General features: G+C 34.0%; 1 protein-coding gene across 1 annotated transcript in view; it reads left to right on the top strand.

Moving 5' to 3' along the window:
• Window positions 1-6,502: 6,502 nt before the first annotated feature.
• Window positions 6,503-20,439, top strand: part of LOC144440425 (steroid 17-alpha-hydroxylase/17,20 lyase-like) — a 51,398-nt gene continuing 37,461 nt past the window's right edge. The window contains exons 1-3 of the mRNA XM_078129796.1: window positions 6,503-6,578; window positions 17,539-17,712; window positions 18,022-18,115. Coding sequence (XP_077985922.1) covers window positions 6,503-6,578; window positions 17,539-17,712; window positions 18,022-18,115 — 344 coding nt within the window. The remainder of the gene's footprint in view (window positions 6,579-17,538; window positions 17,713-18,021; window positions 18,116-20,439) is intronic.

Raw genomic sequence — 20,439 nt, 5'->3', positions numbered from 1 at the left:
TGAACATGTATGGCTGTTGGAAACTGCAATAGCGATATACCTTTATGAACGGATTTTAACTAAAAAAAAAAAATGAAATAGTGTAACTTATATATAGTATAATATATAGTAAAAGAAAAAAATGCCTTACAATAGAGAACTACAAGGTGACTACTCAAAATTTAACGCACTCGGTAGTAAAGGAGAACGAACTCATCACGTTGTAACGAATAATCCAAATAGCGCAAAACCCGGTGAAACTTTATATATCAGATGTCCAAAATTACAAGACACTATTGTTCTAACGGGTAAATTCAATCTCGTTTTTGATCTTAAACTAAATGGTCATAATAAGAACTTCGTTGTTCAAAACCTGTCCGCTAACATCATCAGTAATTTAATTTTAAAATTCGAAGGGGCAAAATTAATGGATTTATCAACGTATAGAGATCTGTATTCGGATAGAACAAATAAAACGTTGTATGGAATTCAGTCAGAAAATCTCCGAAAATTGAGAAGCGATAATATCGATGGAGTTGGTGGTGGGAATTATTTAGGAGAGGGTGCACTTCATAAAGCATACGGTAAAAAATATGCGATCGATCTCGCGAAATTGCATCCTATAATGAATGGTCATGGAGCCGTATATCCTTCGAGCTTAGGAAGCCATATCGAATGGGAGATTACTCTCGCTCCCGTTAATAAAATCCTAGTAAGTGAAGACACGACTAATTGGGATTATGCTTTAAAAAACATTCAACTTGAATATGAAACGATAAGAGATCGAAAGTTAGCTATGGAAATTAATGGTTATTATAACAGCGGTAAAAGTTTTCTTTACGAACATATTCAACATGAGAGAACATTTAACTTCCCCGGTACGGAAACAATTATTAATCAGAACATTAATGTACCACGTAGAAGCTTGAAAGGAATTTTCATATTATTCGGTAAACCACAGCTACAAAATGCATTAGACACTGAATTATTCTTTAATCCTAGTATTAATTCTGTTTCAATAACGATAGAAGGTATCGCAAATAAAGTGTATGCACAGGGATTATCTCCTAGAAAATTTTGGGAAGAAACCAGACGTTATTTCATGTCATCCGAGTTCTGTTGCGATAAACTAGAGGAAATAAATGAGGAAAACTTTCTGTTAAATGAATATTGTTTGTTTATTGATTTAAGAAGTTTTAAGGATAATAGATATCATGGTAGTGGTCTGAAAGTCATGAACACAAAAGATGGGGTTCAACTGGAAATTCAACGAGAATCCACAGACCCGCAAGTAAAAATAACCGCAAATGTTTTCGTTATAAGTGATGCTTTGCTTACTATTGAAGGATCTAAATTAAAATCTATTGTGTATTAACATTATTAACATATTAACATATTAATATTATTAACATTATTGATAGTATAGAATAACTCTAAAATGAGCCGCAGCATCTGGCTTGACCCTCCTTTCAATATGCTTATTAGTGCACCGACATGTTCGGGTAAAACAGAGTTCATTATGGAACTATTACAAACGTATTATAAAAACGTATTCGATTATATAATCATAATCTGTCCGACGTTCATAAACAATAAAGCTTACGATAAAAAATGTATTTACAAAGACTCGGACATTATTATAATGATTCCCAACATAGAAAAAATAAACGAAACTATTGAACTCGTGTATAAAGGCAGCGAAGGCTCCGAAGGTAACGAAAATGCAAAAAGTTTAATTATACTAGATGACTGCGCTTTCACGAAGGATGTCAAATCTCGTGTCAATATTTTAACTAAGTTAGCATTTTCAGCTCGTCATGATAATATTAGCGTATGGGTACTTACGCAACAATTTACGAGTATCGCTAAGACATTTCGAGAAAACATCGGTATGCTTGTTCTTTATTACACACCGAGTAAAAATGATGTTAAAGAAATAATTGAAAACTATGGAATGGAATTAAATAAGGAAGAAATTAGTGAATATATACAACAATTAAAAAATACTCCTTATAGTAAATTAGTATTTCGTTTAAGACAACCATATAGTATAGATTTAGTATAAAGTTACGAAGTTTACGATGTTAATCAATGATATTGTATGGCTATTTATTCAGTTAGGTATCATATACTATATTTTAAAAATAAAATATTTAATATATATATATAATATAAAACTTGTGAAATGGAACAGTCGTTGGCAGAAATTTTACAGCCAATTGAATCAACATCCACACCGAGCGGAAGCACCGCGAGCGCCGCAAGCGTAACATCAGACCGTAGGGAGCAAGCGTCTCCAATTGGTACGTACAGAGAAAGATTACTTTGTATTATTGCTGCTGGACAATCAAAAGCTTTCTTAGGAAAAAATTTCACTCAGCGAGCGATAAAGAAATTGAAAAATATTATAAGATATATGAAAGCACTTACAGTTCTCTCGTCAGTGACAACATTGTAAATGGACTTACTGGAAAGTTAGCATATAATTATGGCCCTCTTTTGGCATTAACAAGTGGTGGTGTCACTATTTTAAATAATATAGAGTTTCACTCTTCCGATAGGTACAGTAACCCTTCGGACTTTGCAACACACACTTGTCACCACAAGACCGAAGGAAAAAGTGACTTGACTGAAAAGACTGGTAGGAATAGTCAAATTGAAAAAAATAACCCTTCGGACTTAAGCCAACTTGATCAAGAACTTATTAGAGACCTTGCTATAGAACTTGATCAAGAACATGAACAAGAACTTGATCAAGATATTGAAAACAACTTGAAATTGACTTGATTTAAAATAAAAAGTAATTTAAAAAAAAATATTTTAAATATTTTGTATTAAACATATATATATATAGTATAAATATATTACATACTATAATGATGACACCTCAAGGACTTGAACTTGATGATCTTAAAGATGTTAACGCAAAAAAATTAACTGAAGGAGATAATAATAATGAATTTTTTGTTTTTAAATATGATAATGAGTCTAAAACATATACTCTTCACCCTTGTCCCAAGAAAAGTGACTTGAGTAATGACTTGAAACAACATGCACAAGAACTTGTTAAAGAACTTGATCAAGATATTGAAAACAACTTGGAACTTGACTTAGTTGAAAAGAGTTTCAAAAAATTAAAGTAATTTAAAAAAATATTTTTTGTATTATATATATTAGTGTAAAAATGAGTGATACAGAAGTCGAAGCAAGTGTAACACAACCCAAAGTAGAAACTCAAGTACCGAAGGATGAAACTCAAGTACCGAAGGATGAAACTGTTACTACAAACAGTCCGAAGGGTAAAACTAAAAATCCAGGTCGAGTTGAATGGGGAAAAAAATTAGCAATAATTTCAGCTGAAGCAAAAAAACGAAAAAAATTAAAAATGAAAATCGATAGAGTAAACGATAACGTTAAATCAATAGGACCAACGGAGGCAACTGGAAGGAACGAAAGCTCGCAATTTAATAATACCGCCAGGGCTATGGTTTTATTAACTCTTGGTTCATTAGTAATTGGAGCAGTTGGTTTATATTATAAAAGACAATGGTTTTATAGCACCAAGTCGTCACCAGACCCGCAAGCGTCTAAACAATTAACTACATTACCGAAGGATGAAGTTAACTTTTTAACATCCGTTAACGAAAATACAGCTCCGCAAGCTTTACTTGAAATGGAATAACATTAATTATTTTTTATTTCATTTATTCCATTTATTTCATTTATTTCATTTATTTTTTATATATATTATATAATATATACGCAATATACTGAAAGACACTGAAAGCAATGACGGACTATACTAAACTAATCGTAAATGGTCTATATGATGGTGCAGTTTTATCTGTTTTAACAATAGCAAATAGTTTTATACTTGACAAAACTATGAAGATGGCTCCAGACAGTCCTAAAACAAGTACTTCATTTAAAAAGTTTGCTTCTCTCGCAATAGCTGTGAGTGGAGCAGTATTAGAGAAAGATATGTTGGAACAAAGAAATATGTTACCAGTTGATCCTTATAAAGGAATGTAATATATTAAAAAAGAATATAAAGGATAATAAATGAAATAAAAAAATATTAAAAAGAAATGTAATATAATTTAATAATTTAATATAATATATACTACTCTTAATATAGATACTATACATAAACTGTAAGACTTTAAGATGGCTTCAGCTATTGCGATGATGGTTGGTGGAGCTGTTTTAAATGCAACTACCTTTCTTGGAGGTAGTTATATAGGTAAGGCAGTTACAGGTGATACGAAAGAAGAACATGAAAAAGAAATAAAGAGACATGATTTAGCTTTGGAGAATTTCAATAAAGATCATGAAGCGTGGTTGGAACATAGACAAACAGTATTTGATTTTATAGCGAAACAAAAAAATTTAGATGTTCATGCGAGACAAAATCTGGTTATGACTGATCAAAACTTAAATTTATATCTTGAATTTCATCCAGAAAGTACACGGACCAGTCTTGAAAATGAACCCAAATTTAGTGACTATTATCAACCTTCAGATAATATGAAGTTATATCAATACATTTATTTAGCTGATGGTGGAATATTATTAGTTTATTTAATAAAAAACAATATAATATAATATAATATAATATAATATAATATAATATAATAAATTGATAAACTAATAAACTAATAAACTAACTATACAATGGAATGTCAATTATGTAAACAACTTTATTATGATTTAATGAACAAAAAAGTAAACGAAAAAAACTGGTATAACATCGTACATTGTAACATATGTAAAAAAAATTAATATACCTCATGATGACCAACGGGTTATTTGTAAAAATATTTGCGGTAAGATCTATGGAAGGTTTCACTGTTTTGACTGTTGTAATTCATTAAATAAACCTTTCCGAAGGGTAGATAAATCTTTAGATGAATCTTCAGATGAAAACTTTGACTGGCAAGACTGTCAAGAACAAGACCAAAAAAAATAAATAAAAAATAAGCATCTATAACCCTAAAAACCATATTAAAAAAGTTTTTAAAAAATATAAACTAAATTATTATCTTTTATCAATGTTGTAACACGTAAACATTAGTAGAATAACGTACAATCTCTACAACGACCATGGTACAATGTAGTAACACGTAAACATTAGTAGAGTAACATACAATCTCTACAACGACCATGGTACAATGTTGTAACACGTAAACATTAGTAGAGTAACGTACAATCTCTACAACGACTATGGTACAATGTTGTAAAATTCATCCCAAATATAAGACAAATACAAGATATTTTAATATTTTAACACGACTTACTGGTAGTTATAGGACGGGTATTCAGTCATTGATTTAACTGTACATTTTTCAGTATATATATTTAGTATGTCCAAAAATCAATATATCTGATTCATTAAAGTTTACCAAATTTGGACATGAAATAAGTAAGATGTTATATAGAAGTGCATCTATGAATCATGATGTGGAGTTGACAGGAAAACATACAAAGTGGGATTCGTCCTCAATTGAATCTATATTACATAACACACAACAGTGAGCTGTAACCCCTCGCCCTACTAGAATGACCTGTTTCGATCCTAAGTGGAAGAATTCCTAATCTCAACTGAATTAGAAGAGAGCGTTCAATTGTAGACAAATCCAAATCTAAATATTTGTCACATCCATATATATATATATATAGACAATCTAATGAGTCGAGTCAAAGTAATGCTAAGTTAGACAATCTAATGAGTCGAGTCAAAGTAATGCTAAGTTAGACAATCTAATGAATCAAAATAAATTGTCACCCTCCCCTAATGCCCTCCCCGGAGAAGAGATTTGTAAAAAGCAACCCCCCCCCCCACCCCATTCATTCCCCACACCACTGTAATTACCGAAGGCTCGATTTCCCTATTATATGGCCCATAGGACAATCAAACTGAAGAATAGCGTCCGATCTGTCATTTTTAATATGTTAGCAGTTATTGCGGATCCGAATGCACACACACACACACACACACACACACACACACACACACACACACACACACACACACACACACACACACACACACACACACACAATAGCGATGTATAGAATATAGATTCTAATACCTATATTATTAGTGGTAAAGGCTGAAACAGAGACAGTACGCTTTCTATGACTGAGTGTAGCACCTTTGTGTGTTTGTTGTCTCAGACAATAGACATGGGAATTCAATGGACAAACAAAAACTTTACTGTTTGTCATAAATTGCAGTGAATATTCAATACGTATTGTTCACTTGATGCCCTTGTTTGAAATACCGGAAGTGTCTTCCGTCCGATTTGAATATCAATATCAATATACATACGATTTGAATATCAAAATAAATATAATACATATACTCACGTACCTCATATCAAATCAGTCAGTCAGTGTAGCGTTGGTTTCATAGCCCAACTGACATACAATGGCAGTCATACAGGGATTAGCTATATTTATCTGGGCCAGTCTCAGTAATCCAACCCATGTTTTGTTATTTTTGATAACTTTCCTGACAATTATGGCAATAAGGAGTACTCGTCATCCTAAAGGCATGCCACCTGGACCAACACCCATTCCATTTTATGGTAATTTAGGTAAGTGGTAACTTTTGACAGTATGTAGATGCCACAGCTGTGCAGATACCGCATACTCATTGTCACTGTATCTCAGACCACAGTAGTCAATTACTGTATCTCAGACCACAGTGGTCAATTACTGTATCTCAGACCACAGTAGTCAATTACTGTATCTCAGACCACAGTGGTCAATGTGCTGTATCTCAGACCACAGTGGTCAATGTGCTGTATCTCAGACCAAAGTGGTCGATGTACTGTGTCTAAGTGGTAATGTGGTCTAGTAATATAATTTATTGGACACACGACATCATAAATACAAATGTTATATACAATCTTATCAATAACAATACATCGTTTGGAATAGAGTGCATTTGGATTAGTTTTACATTATCCCTGGTACAGATTATAGTTTTACATTATCCCTGGTACAGACCACACCCAAGTACCTAGTACCGGCCTGACCACACCCCTGTACCTAGTACCTGACTACTCCCCTGTACCTAGTACCTGACTACTCCCCTGTACTCAGTACCTGACCACACCCCTGTACTCAGTACCTGACCACGCCCCTATACCTAGTACCTGACCACGCCCCTATACCTAGTACCTGACCACGCCCCTATACCTAGTACCTGACCACGCCCCTGTACCTAGTACCTGACCACAACCCTGTACCTAGTACCTGACTACGCCCCTGTACCTAGTACCTAACCACACCCCTGTACCTAGTACCTGACCACACCTGTACCTAGTACCTGACCATACCCCTGTACCTAGTACCTGACTACGCCCCTGTACCTAGTACCTAACCACACCCCTGTACCTAGTACCTGACCACGCCCCTGTACCTAGTACCTGACCACACCCCTGCACCTAGTACCTGACTACGCCCATGTACCTAGTACCTGACTACGCCCCTGTACCTAGTACCTAACCACACCCATGTACCTAGTACCTAACCACACCCCTGTACCTAGTACCTGACCACACCCCTGTACCTAGTACCTGACCACACCCCTGTACCTAGTACCTGACCACACCCCTGTACCTAGTACCTGATCACTCCCCTGTACCTAGTACCTGACCATACCCATGTACCTAGTACCTAACCACACCCCTGTACCTAGTACCTAACCACACCCCTGTACCTAGTACCTGACCACACCCCTGAACCTAGTACCTGACCACGCCCCTATACCTAGTACCTGACTACGCCCATGTACCTAGTACCTGACTACGCCCCTGTACCTAGTACCTGACCACACCCCTGTACCTAGTACCTAACCACACCCCTGTACCTAGTACCTAACCACACCCATGTACCTAGTACCTGAACAAGTCTACATGAAAACAATTTGATATCTAACTCTTTACCTAATGAACTGCTGGTAGTGACGGCCATGATTAACATTGTTGATGCTGGTGATCGAACTAGCCGTTGAACAACAATGTGTGACAGATCTCACAAAGTATTTACATATTGGAGTGTCTAAACAATGTGTGACAGATCTCATAAAGTATTTACATGTTGGAGTGTCTAAACAATGTGTGACAGATCTCATAAAGTATTTACATGTTGGAGTGTCTAAACAATGTGTGACAGATCTCACAAAGTATTTACATGTTGGAGTGTCTAAACAATGTGTGACAGATCTCATAAAGTATTTACATGTTGGAGTGTCTAAACAATGTGTGACAGATCTCACAAAGTATTTACATGTTGGAGTGTCTAAACAATGTGTGACAGATCTCATAAAGTATTTACATATTGGAGTGTCTAAACAATGTGTGACAGATCTCATAAAGTATTTACATATTGGAGTGTCTAAACAATGTGTGACAGATCTCATAAAGTATTTACATGTTGGAGTGTCTAAACAATGTGTGACAGATCTCACAAAGTATTTACATGTTGGAGTGTCTAAACAATGTGTGACAGATCTCACAAAGTATTTACATGTTGAAGTGTCTCAACAATGTGTGACAGATCTCATAAAGTATTTACATGTTGGAGTGTCTAAACAATGTGTGACAGATCTCACAAAGTATTTACATGTTGGAGTGTCTAAACAATGTGTGACAGATCTCACAAAGTATTTACATGTTGGAGTGTCTAAACAATGTGTGACAGATCTCATAAAGTATTTACATATTGGAGTGTCTAAACAATGTGTGACAGATCTCATAAAGTATTTACATGTTGGAGTGTCTAAACAATGTGTGACAGATCTCATAAAGTATTTACATGTTGGAGTGTCTAAACAATGTGTGACAGATCTCACAAAGTATTTACATGTTGGAGTGTCTAAACAATGTGTGACAGATCTCATAAAGTATTTACATGTTGGAGTGTCTAAACAATGTGTGACAGATCTCATAAAGTATTTACATGTTGGAGTGTCTAAACAATGTGTGACAGATCTCATAAAGTATTTACATGTTGGAGTGTCTAAACAATGTGTGACAGATCTCATAAAGTATTTACATGTTGGAGTGTCTAAACAATGTGTGACAGATCTCATAAAGTATTTACATGTTGGAGTGTCTAAACAATGTGTGACAGATCTCACAAAGTATTTACATGTTGGAGTGTTTCAACAATGTGTGACAGATCTCATAAAGTATTTACATGTTGGAGTGTCTAAACAATGTGTGACAGATCTCATAAAGTATTTACATGTTGGAGTGTCTAAACAATGTGTGACAGATCTCATAAAGTATTTACATGTTGGAGTGTCTAAACAATGTGTGACAGATCTCATAAAGTATTTACATGTTGGAGTGTCTCAACAATGTGTGACAGATCTCATAAAGTATTTACATGTTGGAGTGTCTAAACAATGTGTGACAGATCTCATAAAGTATTTACATGTTGGAGTGTCTAAACAATGTGTGACAGATCTCATAAAGTATTTACATGTTGGAGTGTCTAAACAATGTGTGACAGATCTCATAAAGTATTTACATATTGGAGTGTCTAAACAATGTGTGACAGATCTCATAAAGTATTTACATGTTGGAGTGTCTAAACAATGTGTGACAGATCTCATAAAGTATTTACATGTTGGAGTGTCTAAACAATGTGTGACAGATCTCATAAAGTATTTACATGTTGGAGTGTCTCAACAAATAGAAACTTGCAAATATTTGCTATCATGTACCATGTACTATTATCATCAGACTGATAATGTGATTGTTCATGTAAACGTAAAAAGACAAACCAAGAAACCAAAATTGTAGATGGAAACGTGTAAAGAAGTTAGTAGAGTAACATACAATCTCTACAACGACCATGGTACAATGTTGTAACACGTAAACATTAGTAGAGTAACGTACAATCTCTACAACGACTATGGTACAATGTTGTAACACGTAAACGTTAGTAGAGTAACATACAATCTCTACAACGACCTTAGTACAATGTTGTAACACGTAAAAATTAGTAGAGTAACATACAATCTCTACAACGACCATGGTACAATGTTGTAACACGTAAAAATTAGTAGACTAACGTACAATCTCTACAACGATTATGGTACAATGTTGTAACACGTAAACGTTAGTAGAGTAACATACAATCTCTACAACGACCTTAGTACAATGTTGTAACACGTAAACGTTAGTAGAGTAACATACAATCTCTACAACGACCATGGTACAATGTTGTAACACGTAAACGTTAGTAGAGCAACGTACAATCTCTACAACGACTATGGTACAATGTTGTAACACGTAAACATTAGTAGAGTAACGTACAATCTCTACAACGACTATGGTACAATGTTGTAACACGTAAACATTAGTAGAGTAACGTACAATCTCTACAACGACCATGGTACAATGTTGTAACACGTAAACATTAGTAGAGTAACGTACAATCTCTACAACGACCATGGTACAATGTTGTAACACGTAAACATTAGTAGAGTAACGTACAATCTCTACAACGACCATGGTACAATGTAGTAACACGTAAACATTAGTAGAGTAACGTACAATCTCTACAACGACCATGGTACAATGTTGTAACACGTAAACATTAGTAGAGTAACGTACAATCTCTACAACGACCATGGTACAATGTTGTAACACGTAAACATTAGTAGAGTAACGTACAATCTCTACAACGACTATGGTACAATGTTGTAAAATTCATCCCAAATATAAGACAAATACAAGATATTTTAATATTTTAACACGACTTACTGGTAGTTATAGGACGGGTATTCAGTCATTGATTTAACTGTACATTTTTCAGTATATATATTTAGTATGTCCAAAAATCAATATATCTGATTCATTAAAGTTTACCAAATTTGGACATGAAATAAGTAAGATGTTATATAGAAGTGCATCTATGAATCATGATGTGGAGTTGACAGGAAAACATACAAAGTGGGATTCGTCCTCAATTGAATCTATATTACATAACACACAACAGTGAGCTGTAACCCCTCGCCCCTAAAATGACCTGTTTCGATCCTAAGTGGAAGAATTCCTAATCTCAACTGAATTAGAAGAGAGCGTTCAATTGTAGACAAATCCAAATCTAAATATTTGTCACATCCATATAATACATATATAATATATATCAGTACACTGATAAATACCATTGTAGCAGTAGAGTATATGTATAATGAGAAAACCCTATGCCGGAAGTCTATTGTCTATGACTGAACAGTGTCTTTGTTGTCTTCGACAATAGACACAGGAAATTAAAATTGTTTTTCAGTTTTTGACAATGACTAATCAACATACATATTAATCACTTGGGTTTTGTTTTATTATATCCAGTACCCTCATTATCCACATTCCAATATATACATGTGCCATATCTGGTCTTAGGCCATGTAAACCATTTCTAAAAATAAAAAGAAATCAGCCATTTAGTACTTGGAATACACTATTCAAGTATGGCCGGGGGTATATCAGATTTGAGGAATAGGGTCAGATCCTGAATTAACAACAGTGTATACATTAATCAGCAAACACAGCACTCTTAATTGTTGAAAGTGTTTGCTGATCAATATCTATCACTTACACTGATACATGACTTGACAATATGTGATTTATCCCATTTGATGAACTCATATTAAAAAACTAATTCCTAATGAAATTGTACAAACAATATGGGTTTGGTTACAGGTATATATACCATTGATAGTGATACTGTAGTGTGTAATACTACAAACAGGTATATATACCATTGATAGTGATACTGTAGTGTATAATACCACAAACAGGTATATATACCAATGGTAGCGATACTGTAGTGTATAATACCACAAACAGGTATATATACCATTGATAGTGATACTGTAGTGTATAATATCACAAACAGGTATATATACCATTGATAGTGATACTGTAGTGTATAATACTACAAACAGGTTTATATACCATTGGTAGTGATACTGTAGTGTATACCACAAACAGGTATATATACCATTGATAGTGATACTGTAGTGTATAATACCACAAACAGGTATATATACCATTGATAGTGATACTGTAGTGTATAATACCACAAACAGGTATATATACCATTGATAGTGATACTGTAGTGTATAATACCACAAACAGGTATATATACCAATGGTAGCGATACTGTAGTGTATACCACAAACAGGTATATATACCAATGATAGTGATACTGTAGTGTATACCACAAACAGGTATATATACCAATGATAGTGATACTGTAGTGTATAATACCACAAACAGGTATATATACCATTGATAGTGATACTGTAGTGTATAATACCACAAACAGGTATATATACCAATGGTAGCGATACTGTAGTGTATAATATCACAAACAGGTATATATACCAGTGATAGCGATACTGTAGTGTATAATACCACAAACAGGTATATATACCAATTCTAGCGATACTGTAGTGTATAATACTACAAACAGGTATATATACCATTGATAGCGATACTGTAGTGTATAATACCACAAACAGGTATATATACCATTGATAGTGATACTGTAGTGTATAATACCACAAACAGGTATATATACCATTGATAGTGATACTGTAGTGTATAATACCACAAACAGGTATATATACCATTGATAGTGATACTGTAGTGTATAATACCACAAACAGGTATATATACCATTGATAGCGATACTGTAGTGTATAATACTACAAACAGGTATATATACCATTGATAGTGATACTGTAGTGTATAATACCACAAACAGGTATATATACCAATGGTAGCGATACTGTAGTGTATAATACCACAAACAGGTATATATACCATTGATAGCGATACTGTAGTGTATAATACCACAAACAGGTATATATACCATTGATAGCGATACTGTAGTGTATAATACCACAAACAGGTATATATACCATTGATAGCGATACTGTAGTGTATAATATCACAAACAGGTATATATACCATTGATAGTGATACTGTAGTGTATAATACCACAAACAGGTGTATATACCATTGATAGTGATACTGTAGTGTATAATACCACAAACAGGTATATATACCATTGATAGTGATACTGTAGTGTATAATACTACAAACAGGTATATATACCATTGATAGTGATACTGTAGTGTATAATATCACAAACAGGTATATATACCATTGATAGTGATACTGTAGTGTATAATACCACAAACAGGTATATATACCATTGATAGCGATACTGTAGTGTATAATATCACAAACAGGTATATATACCAGTGATAGTGATACTGTAGTGTATAATATCACAAACAGGTATATATACCATTGATAGCGATACTGTAGTGTATAATACCACAAACAGGTATATATACCATTGATAGTGATACTGCAGTGTATAATATCACAAACAGGTATATATACCATTGATAGTGATACTGTAGTGTATAATATCACAAACAGGTATATATACCATTGATAGTGATACTGTAGTGTATAATACCACAAACAGGTGTATATACCATTGATAGTGATACTGTAGTGTATAATACCACAAACAGGTGTATATACCATTGATAGTGATACTGTAGTGTATAATACCACAAACAGGTATATATACCAATGGTAGTGATACTGTAGTGTATAATATCACAAACAGGTATATATACCAATGGTAGAGATACTGTAGTGTATAATACTACAAACAGGTATATATACCATTGATAGTGATACTGTAGTGTATAATACCACAAACAGGTATATATACCAGTGATAGTGATACTGTAGTGTATAATACCACAAACAGGTATATATACCAGTGATAGTGATACTGTAGTGTATAATACTACAAACAGGTATATATACCATTGATAGTGATACTGTAGTGTATAATACCACAAACAGGTATATATACCATTGATAGCGATACTGTAGTGTATAATACCACAAACAGGTATATATACCATTGATAGTGATACTGTAGTGTATAATATCACAAACAGGTGTATATACCATTGATAGTGATACTGTAGTGTATAATACCACAAACAGGTATATATACCATTGATAGTGATACTGTAGTGTATAATATCACAAACAGGTATATATACCATTGATAGCGATACTGTAGTGTATAATATCACAAACAGGTATATATACCATTGATAGCGATACTGTAGTGTATAATACCACAAACTGGTATATATACCATTGATAGCGATACTGTAGTGTATAATACCACAAACAGGTATATATACCATTGATAGCGATACTGTAGTGTATAATATCACAAACAGGTATATATACCATTGATAGTGATACTGTAGTGTATAATATCACAAACAGGTATATATACCATTGATAGTGATACTGTAGTGTATAATACCACAAACAGGTATATATACCATTGATAGTGATACTGTAGTGTATAATACCACAAACAGGTATATATACCATTGATAGTGATACTGTAGTGTATAATACTACAAACAGGTATATATACCATTGATAGCGATACTGTAGTGTATAATATCAAAAACAGGTATATATACCATTGATAGTGATACTGTAGTGTATAATATCACAAACAGGTATATATACCATTGATAGCGATACTGTAGTGTATAATACCACAAACTGGTATATATACCATTGATAGCGATACTGTAGTGTATAATACCACAAACAGGTATATATACCAATGGTAGTGATACTGTAGTGTATAATACCACAAACAGGTATATATACCATTGATAGCGATACTGTAGTGTATAATACCACAAACAGGTATATATACCATTGATAGTGATACTGTAGTGTATAATACTACAAACAGGTATATATACCATTGATAGCGATACTGTAGTGTATAATGCCACAAACAGGTATATATACCAATGGTAGTGATACTGTAGTGTATAATACCACAAACAGGTATATATACCTTTGATAGTGATACTGTAGTGTATAATACCACAAACAGGTATATATACCATTGATAGTGATACTGTAGCGTATAATACTACAAACAGGTATATATACCATTGATAGCGATACTGTAGTATATAATACCACAAACAGGTATATATACTATTGATAGTGATACTGTAGTGTGTAATATCACAAACAGGTATATATACCATTGATAGTGATACTGTAGTGTATAATACCACAAACAGGTATATATACCATTGATAGTGATACTGTAGTGTATAATACTACAAACAGGTATATATACCATTGATAGTGATACTGTAGTGTATAATACTACAAACAGGTGTATATACCATTGATAGTGATACTGTAGTGTATAATACCACAAACAGGTATATATACCATTGATAGTGATACTGTAGTGTATAATATCACAAACAGGTATATATACCAATGGTAGCGATACTGTAGTGTATAATATCAAAAACAGGTATATATACCATTGATAGTGATACTGTAGTGTATAATATCACAAACAGGTATATATACCATTGATAGCGATACTGTAGTGTATAATACCACAAACAGGTATATATACCAATGGTAGTGATACTGTAGTGTATAATACCACAAACAGGTATATATACCATTGATAGCGATACTGTAGTGTATAATACCACAAACAGGTATATATACCATTGATAGCGATACTGTAGTGTATAATACTACAAACAGGTATATATACCAGTGATAGCGATACTGTAGTGTATAATACCACAAACAGGTATATATACCAATGGTAGTGATACTGTAGTGTATAATATCACAAACAGGTATATATACCATTGATAGTGATACTGTAGTGTATAATACCACAAACAGGTATATATACCATTGATAGTGATACTGTAGTGTATAATATCACAAACAGGTATATATACCATTGATAGTGATACTGCAGTGTATAATATCACAAACAGGTATATATACCATTGATAGTGATACTGTAGTGTATAATATCACAAACAGGTATATATACCATTGATAGTGATACTGTAGTGTATAATATCACAAACAGGTATATATACCATTGATAGCGATACTGTAGTGTATAATACTACAGACAGGTATATATACCATTGATAGTGATACTGTAGTGTATAATATCACAAACAGGTATATATACCATTGATAGCGATACTGTAGTGTATAATACTACAAACAGGTATATATACCATTGATAGTGATACTGCAGTGTATAATATCACAAACAGGTATATATACCATTGATAGTGATACTGTAGTGTATAATATCACAAACAGGTATATATACCAATGGTAGTGATACTGCAGTGTATAATACCACAAACAGGTATATATACCATTGATAGTGATACTGTAGTGTATAATATCACAAACAGGTATATATACCACTGATAGTGATACTGCAGTGTATAATATCACAAACAGGTATATATACCATTGATAGTGATACTGTAGTGTATAATATCACAAACAGGTATATATACCATTGATAGTGATACTGTAGTGTATAATATCACAAACAGGTATATATACCATTGATAGTGATACTGTAGTGTATAATACCACAAACAGGTATATATACCAATGGTAGTGATGCTGTAGTGTATAATACCACAAACAGGTATATATACCATTGATAGCGATACTGTAGTGTATAATATCACAAACAGGTATATATACCATTGATAGTGATACTGTAGTGTATAATATCACAAACAGGTATATATACCATTGATAGTGATACTGTAGTGTATAATACCACAAACAGGTATATATACCAATGGTAGTGATACTGTAGTGTATAATACCACAAACAGGTATATATACCATTGATAGTGATACTGTAGTGTATAATACCACAAACAGGTATATATACCATTGATAGTGATACTGTAGTGTATAATACCACAAACAGGTATATATACCATTGATAGTGATACTGTAGTGTATAATACCACAAACAGGTATATATACCAATGGTAGTGATACTGTAGTGTATAATACCACAAACAGGTATATATACCATTGATAGTGATACTGTAGTGTATAATACCACAAACAGGTATATATACCAATGGTAGCGATACTGTAGTGTATAATACCACAAACAGGTATATATACCATTGATAGTGATACTGTAGTGTATAATATCACAAACAGGTATATATACCATTGATAGTGATACTGTAGTGTATAATACCACAAACAGGTATATATACCAATGGTAGCGATACTGTAGTGTACAATACTGAATGTAATTAAACTCGTGTAGGTAAATCTGAGGCATGATAACTCATTGGTAGGTAATTAATGCATGTATATACCATAATTACGTCCATGAATAATTAAGTGAGGTCATGCCCTGTGACGTCATGGTAGTGAAACCTCTCATAGATCAGGTCAGGTCAAGTCGTTTATTGGAAAACACATACATACAATTTAAAAACAAACAAACAAACAAACAAACAAACAAACAAACAAACAAACAAACATACACACACACACACAAATTCCAAATATCTACTAATCAAAACCATTATGATTTCCTTTCCTCCTCAAACAGTTGATAATAAATCTCCACACAGATACATGACAAATCTGGTCAAGGAATATGGTGACGTATATACTTTAAAAATAGCTGGTAATTCTATGGTTGTATTGAATAGTATTGACGTCATTAAAGAAGCACTGGTGAAGAATGCTAACGACTATGCTGGTAGACCTAAAATGTTGAGAGGTATGTCCTATAAATTTACAGACAGACAGACAGACAGACAGACAGACAGACAGACAGACAGACAGACAGACAGACAGACATACAGACACAAAGACAGACACAAAGACAGACAGACACAAAGACAGACAGACAGACAGACAGACACAAAGACAGACACAAAGACAGAGTGAAACAGAGAGATATAGATAGCGACATCGTCAGAGACAGAAAGACAGAGGCAGAGAGAGTGGCAACAGGTACAGAGACATATGCACTCACAGAGTAATTTAGCTTGTTTAAATGAAATTCTGATTAATCTCATCTTTTAAGCGGAAGTCCAAAGTGAAGGGTACAAAGATATCTTGTTTGGTGACTTTACAAACGAATGGAAATTGTTACGAAAACAGACTCACGAAGCACTGAGGTAAGAAATTGGATGTTTATGTTATTAATTTTTATAATTACATATACAATCTCAGACACAGAGTATGTACAATACACCATCATGATAAATGTCATTAACATATGGACTGTATACTGTGGTCGTCCTACGTCACGACAATGCATGTCTACATCATTGTTCTGCAGTGTTCGAAATAGGAGACAAAACACTCAAAATTACTTTTTATATTACTGGCACTAGTATAATATATTATTCCCAATATCTTTCGTCATTCAGCCAGATGAATTCTCACTATCATTTAACAATTCATAGTGACAATAAAAATATTGGGGAATAATATCTAATTGTTTCATTCCTTTTGAAGTACTCGGCAGATTTTCTATTTCATAAGAAATATAACACTGTAACCCTTACTGCAAGCATTCAGTTTACATCAAGCATTCAGTTGACGTCAGTATTCAGTTGACATCAAGCATTCAGTTGACGTTAAGCATTCAGTTGACGTCAGCATTCAGTTGATGTCAGCATTCAGTTGACGTCAGCATTCAGTTGACGTCAAGCATTCAGTTGACGTCAAGCATTCAGTTGACATCAAGCATTCAGTTGACATCAATAATTCAGTTTACATCAAGCATTCAGTTGATGTCAGCATTCAGTTTACATCAAGCATTCAGTTGACATCAAGCATTCAGTTGATGTCAGCATTCAGTTTACATCAAGCATTCAGTTGACATCAAGCATTCAGTTGACGTCAGCATTCAGTTGACGTCAGCATTCAGTTGACGTCAAGCATTCAGTTGAGGTCAAGCATTCAGTTGACATCAAGCATTCAGTTGACATCAAGCATTCAGTTCACATCAAGCATTCAGTTTACATCAAGCATTCAGTTGATGTCAGCATTCAGTTTACATCAAGCATTCAGTTAACATCAAGCATTCAGTTGATGTCAGCATTCAGTTTACATCAAGCATTCAGTTGACATCAAGCATTCAGTTGACGTCAGCATTCAGTTGACGTCAGCATTCAGTTGACGTCAAGCATTCAGTTGACATCAAGCATTCAGTTGACATCAAGCATTCAGTTGACGTCAGCATTCAGTTGACATCAAGTATTCAGTTGACATCAAGCATTCAGTTGATGTCAGCATTCAGTTGACATCAAGCATTCAGTTGACGTTAAGCATTCAGTTGACATCACAAGCATTCAGTTGACATCAAGCATTCAGTTGACTGCAAGTATATTCAGTTCACGTCAAGCATTCAGTTGACTGCAAGTATTCAGTTGACTGCAAGTATTCAGTTGACTGCAAGTATTCAGTTGACGTCAAGCATTCAGTTTACATCAAGCATTCAGTTGACGTCAAGCATTCAGTTGACATCAAGCATTCAGTTGACTGCAAGTATTCAGTTGACATCAAGCATTCAGTTGACATCAAGCATTCAGTTGACTGCAAGTATTCAGTTGACTGCAAGTATTCAGTTGACTGCAAGTATTCAGTTGACGTCAAGCATTCAGTTTACATCAAGCATTCAGTTGACGTCAAGCATTCAGTTTACATCAAGCATTCAGTTGACATCAAGCATTCAGTTGACATCAAGCATTCAGTTGACTGCAAGTATTCAGTTGACTGCAAGTATTCAGTTGACGTCAAGCATTCAGTTTACATCAAGCATTCAGTTGACATCAAGCATTCAGTTGACATCAAGCATTCAGATGACTGCAAGTATTCAGTTGACTGCAAGTATTCAGTTGACGTCAAGCATTCAGTTTACATCAAGCATTCAGTTGACGTCAGCATTCAGTTGACATCAAGCATTCAGTTTACATCAAGCATTCAGTTGATGTCAGCATTCAGTTTACATCAATCATTCAGTTTACATCAAGCATTCAGTTGATGTCAGCATTCAGTTTACATCAAGCATTCAGTTGACATCAAGCATTCAGTTGACGTCAGCATTCAGTTGACATCAAGCATTCAGTTGACGTTAAGCATTCAGGTGATGTCAGCATTCAGTTGATGTCAGCATTCAGTTGACGTCAGCATTCAGTTGACGTCAAGCATTCAGTTGACGTCAAGCATTCAGTTGACGTCAAGCATTCAGTTGACGTCAGCATTCAGTTGAGGTCAGCATTCAGTTGACATCAAGCATTCAGTTGACATCAAGCATTCAGTTCACATCAAGCATTCAGTTCACATCAAGCATTCAGTTGACATCAAGCATTCAGTTGACATCAAGCATTCAGTTCACATCAAGCATTCAGTTGACATCAAGCAGTCAGTTGACATCAAGCATTCAATTGACGTCAGCATTCAGTTGACGTCAGCATTCAGTTGACATCAAGCA

Source organism: Glandiceps talaboti, chromosome 9, assembly GCF_964340395.1.
Source record: "Glandiceps talaboti chromosome 9, keGlaTala1.1, whole genome shotgun sequence".
In the NCBI taxonomy this organism is placed as follows: Eukaryota; Metazoa; Hemichordata; class Enteropneusta; family Spengelidae; genus Glandiceps; species Glandiceps talaboti.
The sequence above is the reverse complement of the archived record's forward strand: the minus strand, read 5'-3'. Positions and strand labels throughout refer to the sequence as shown.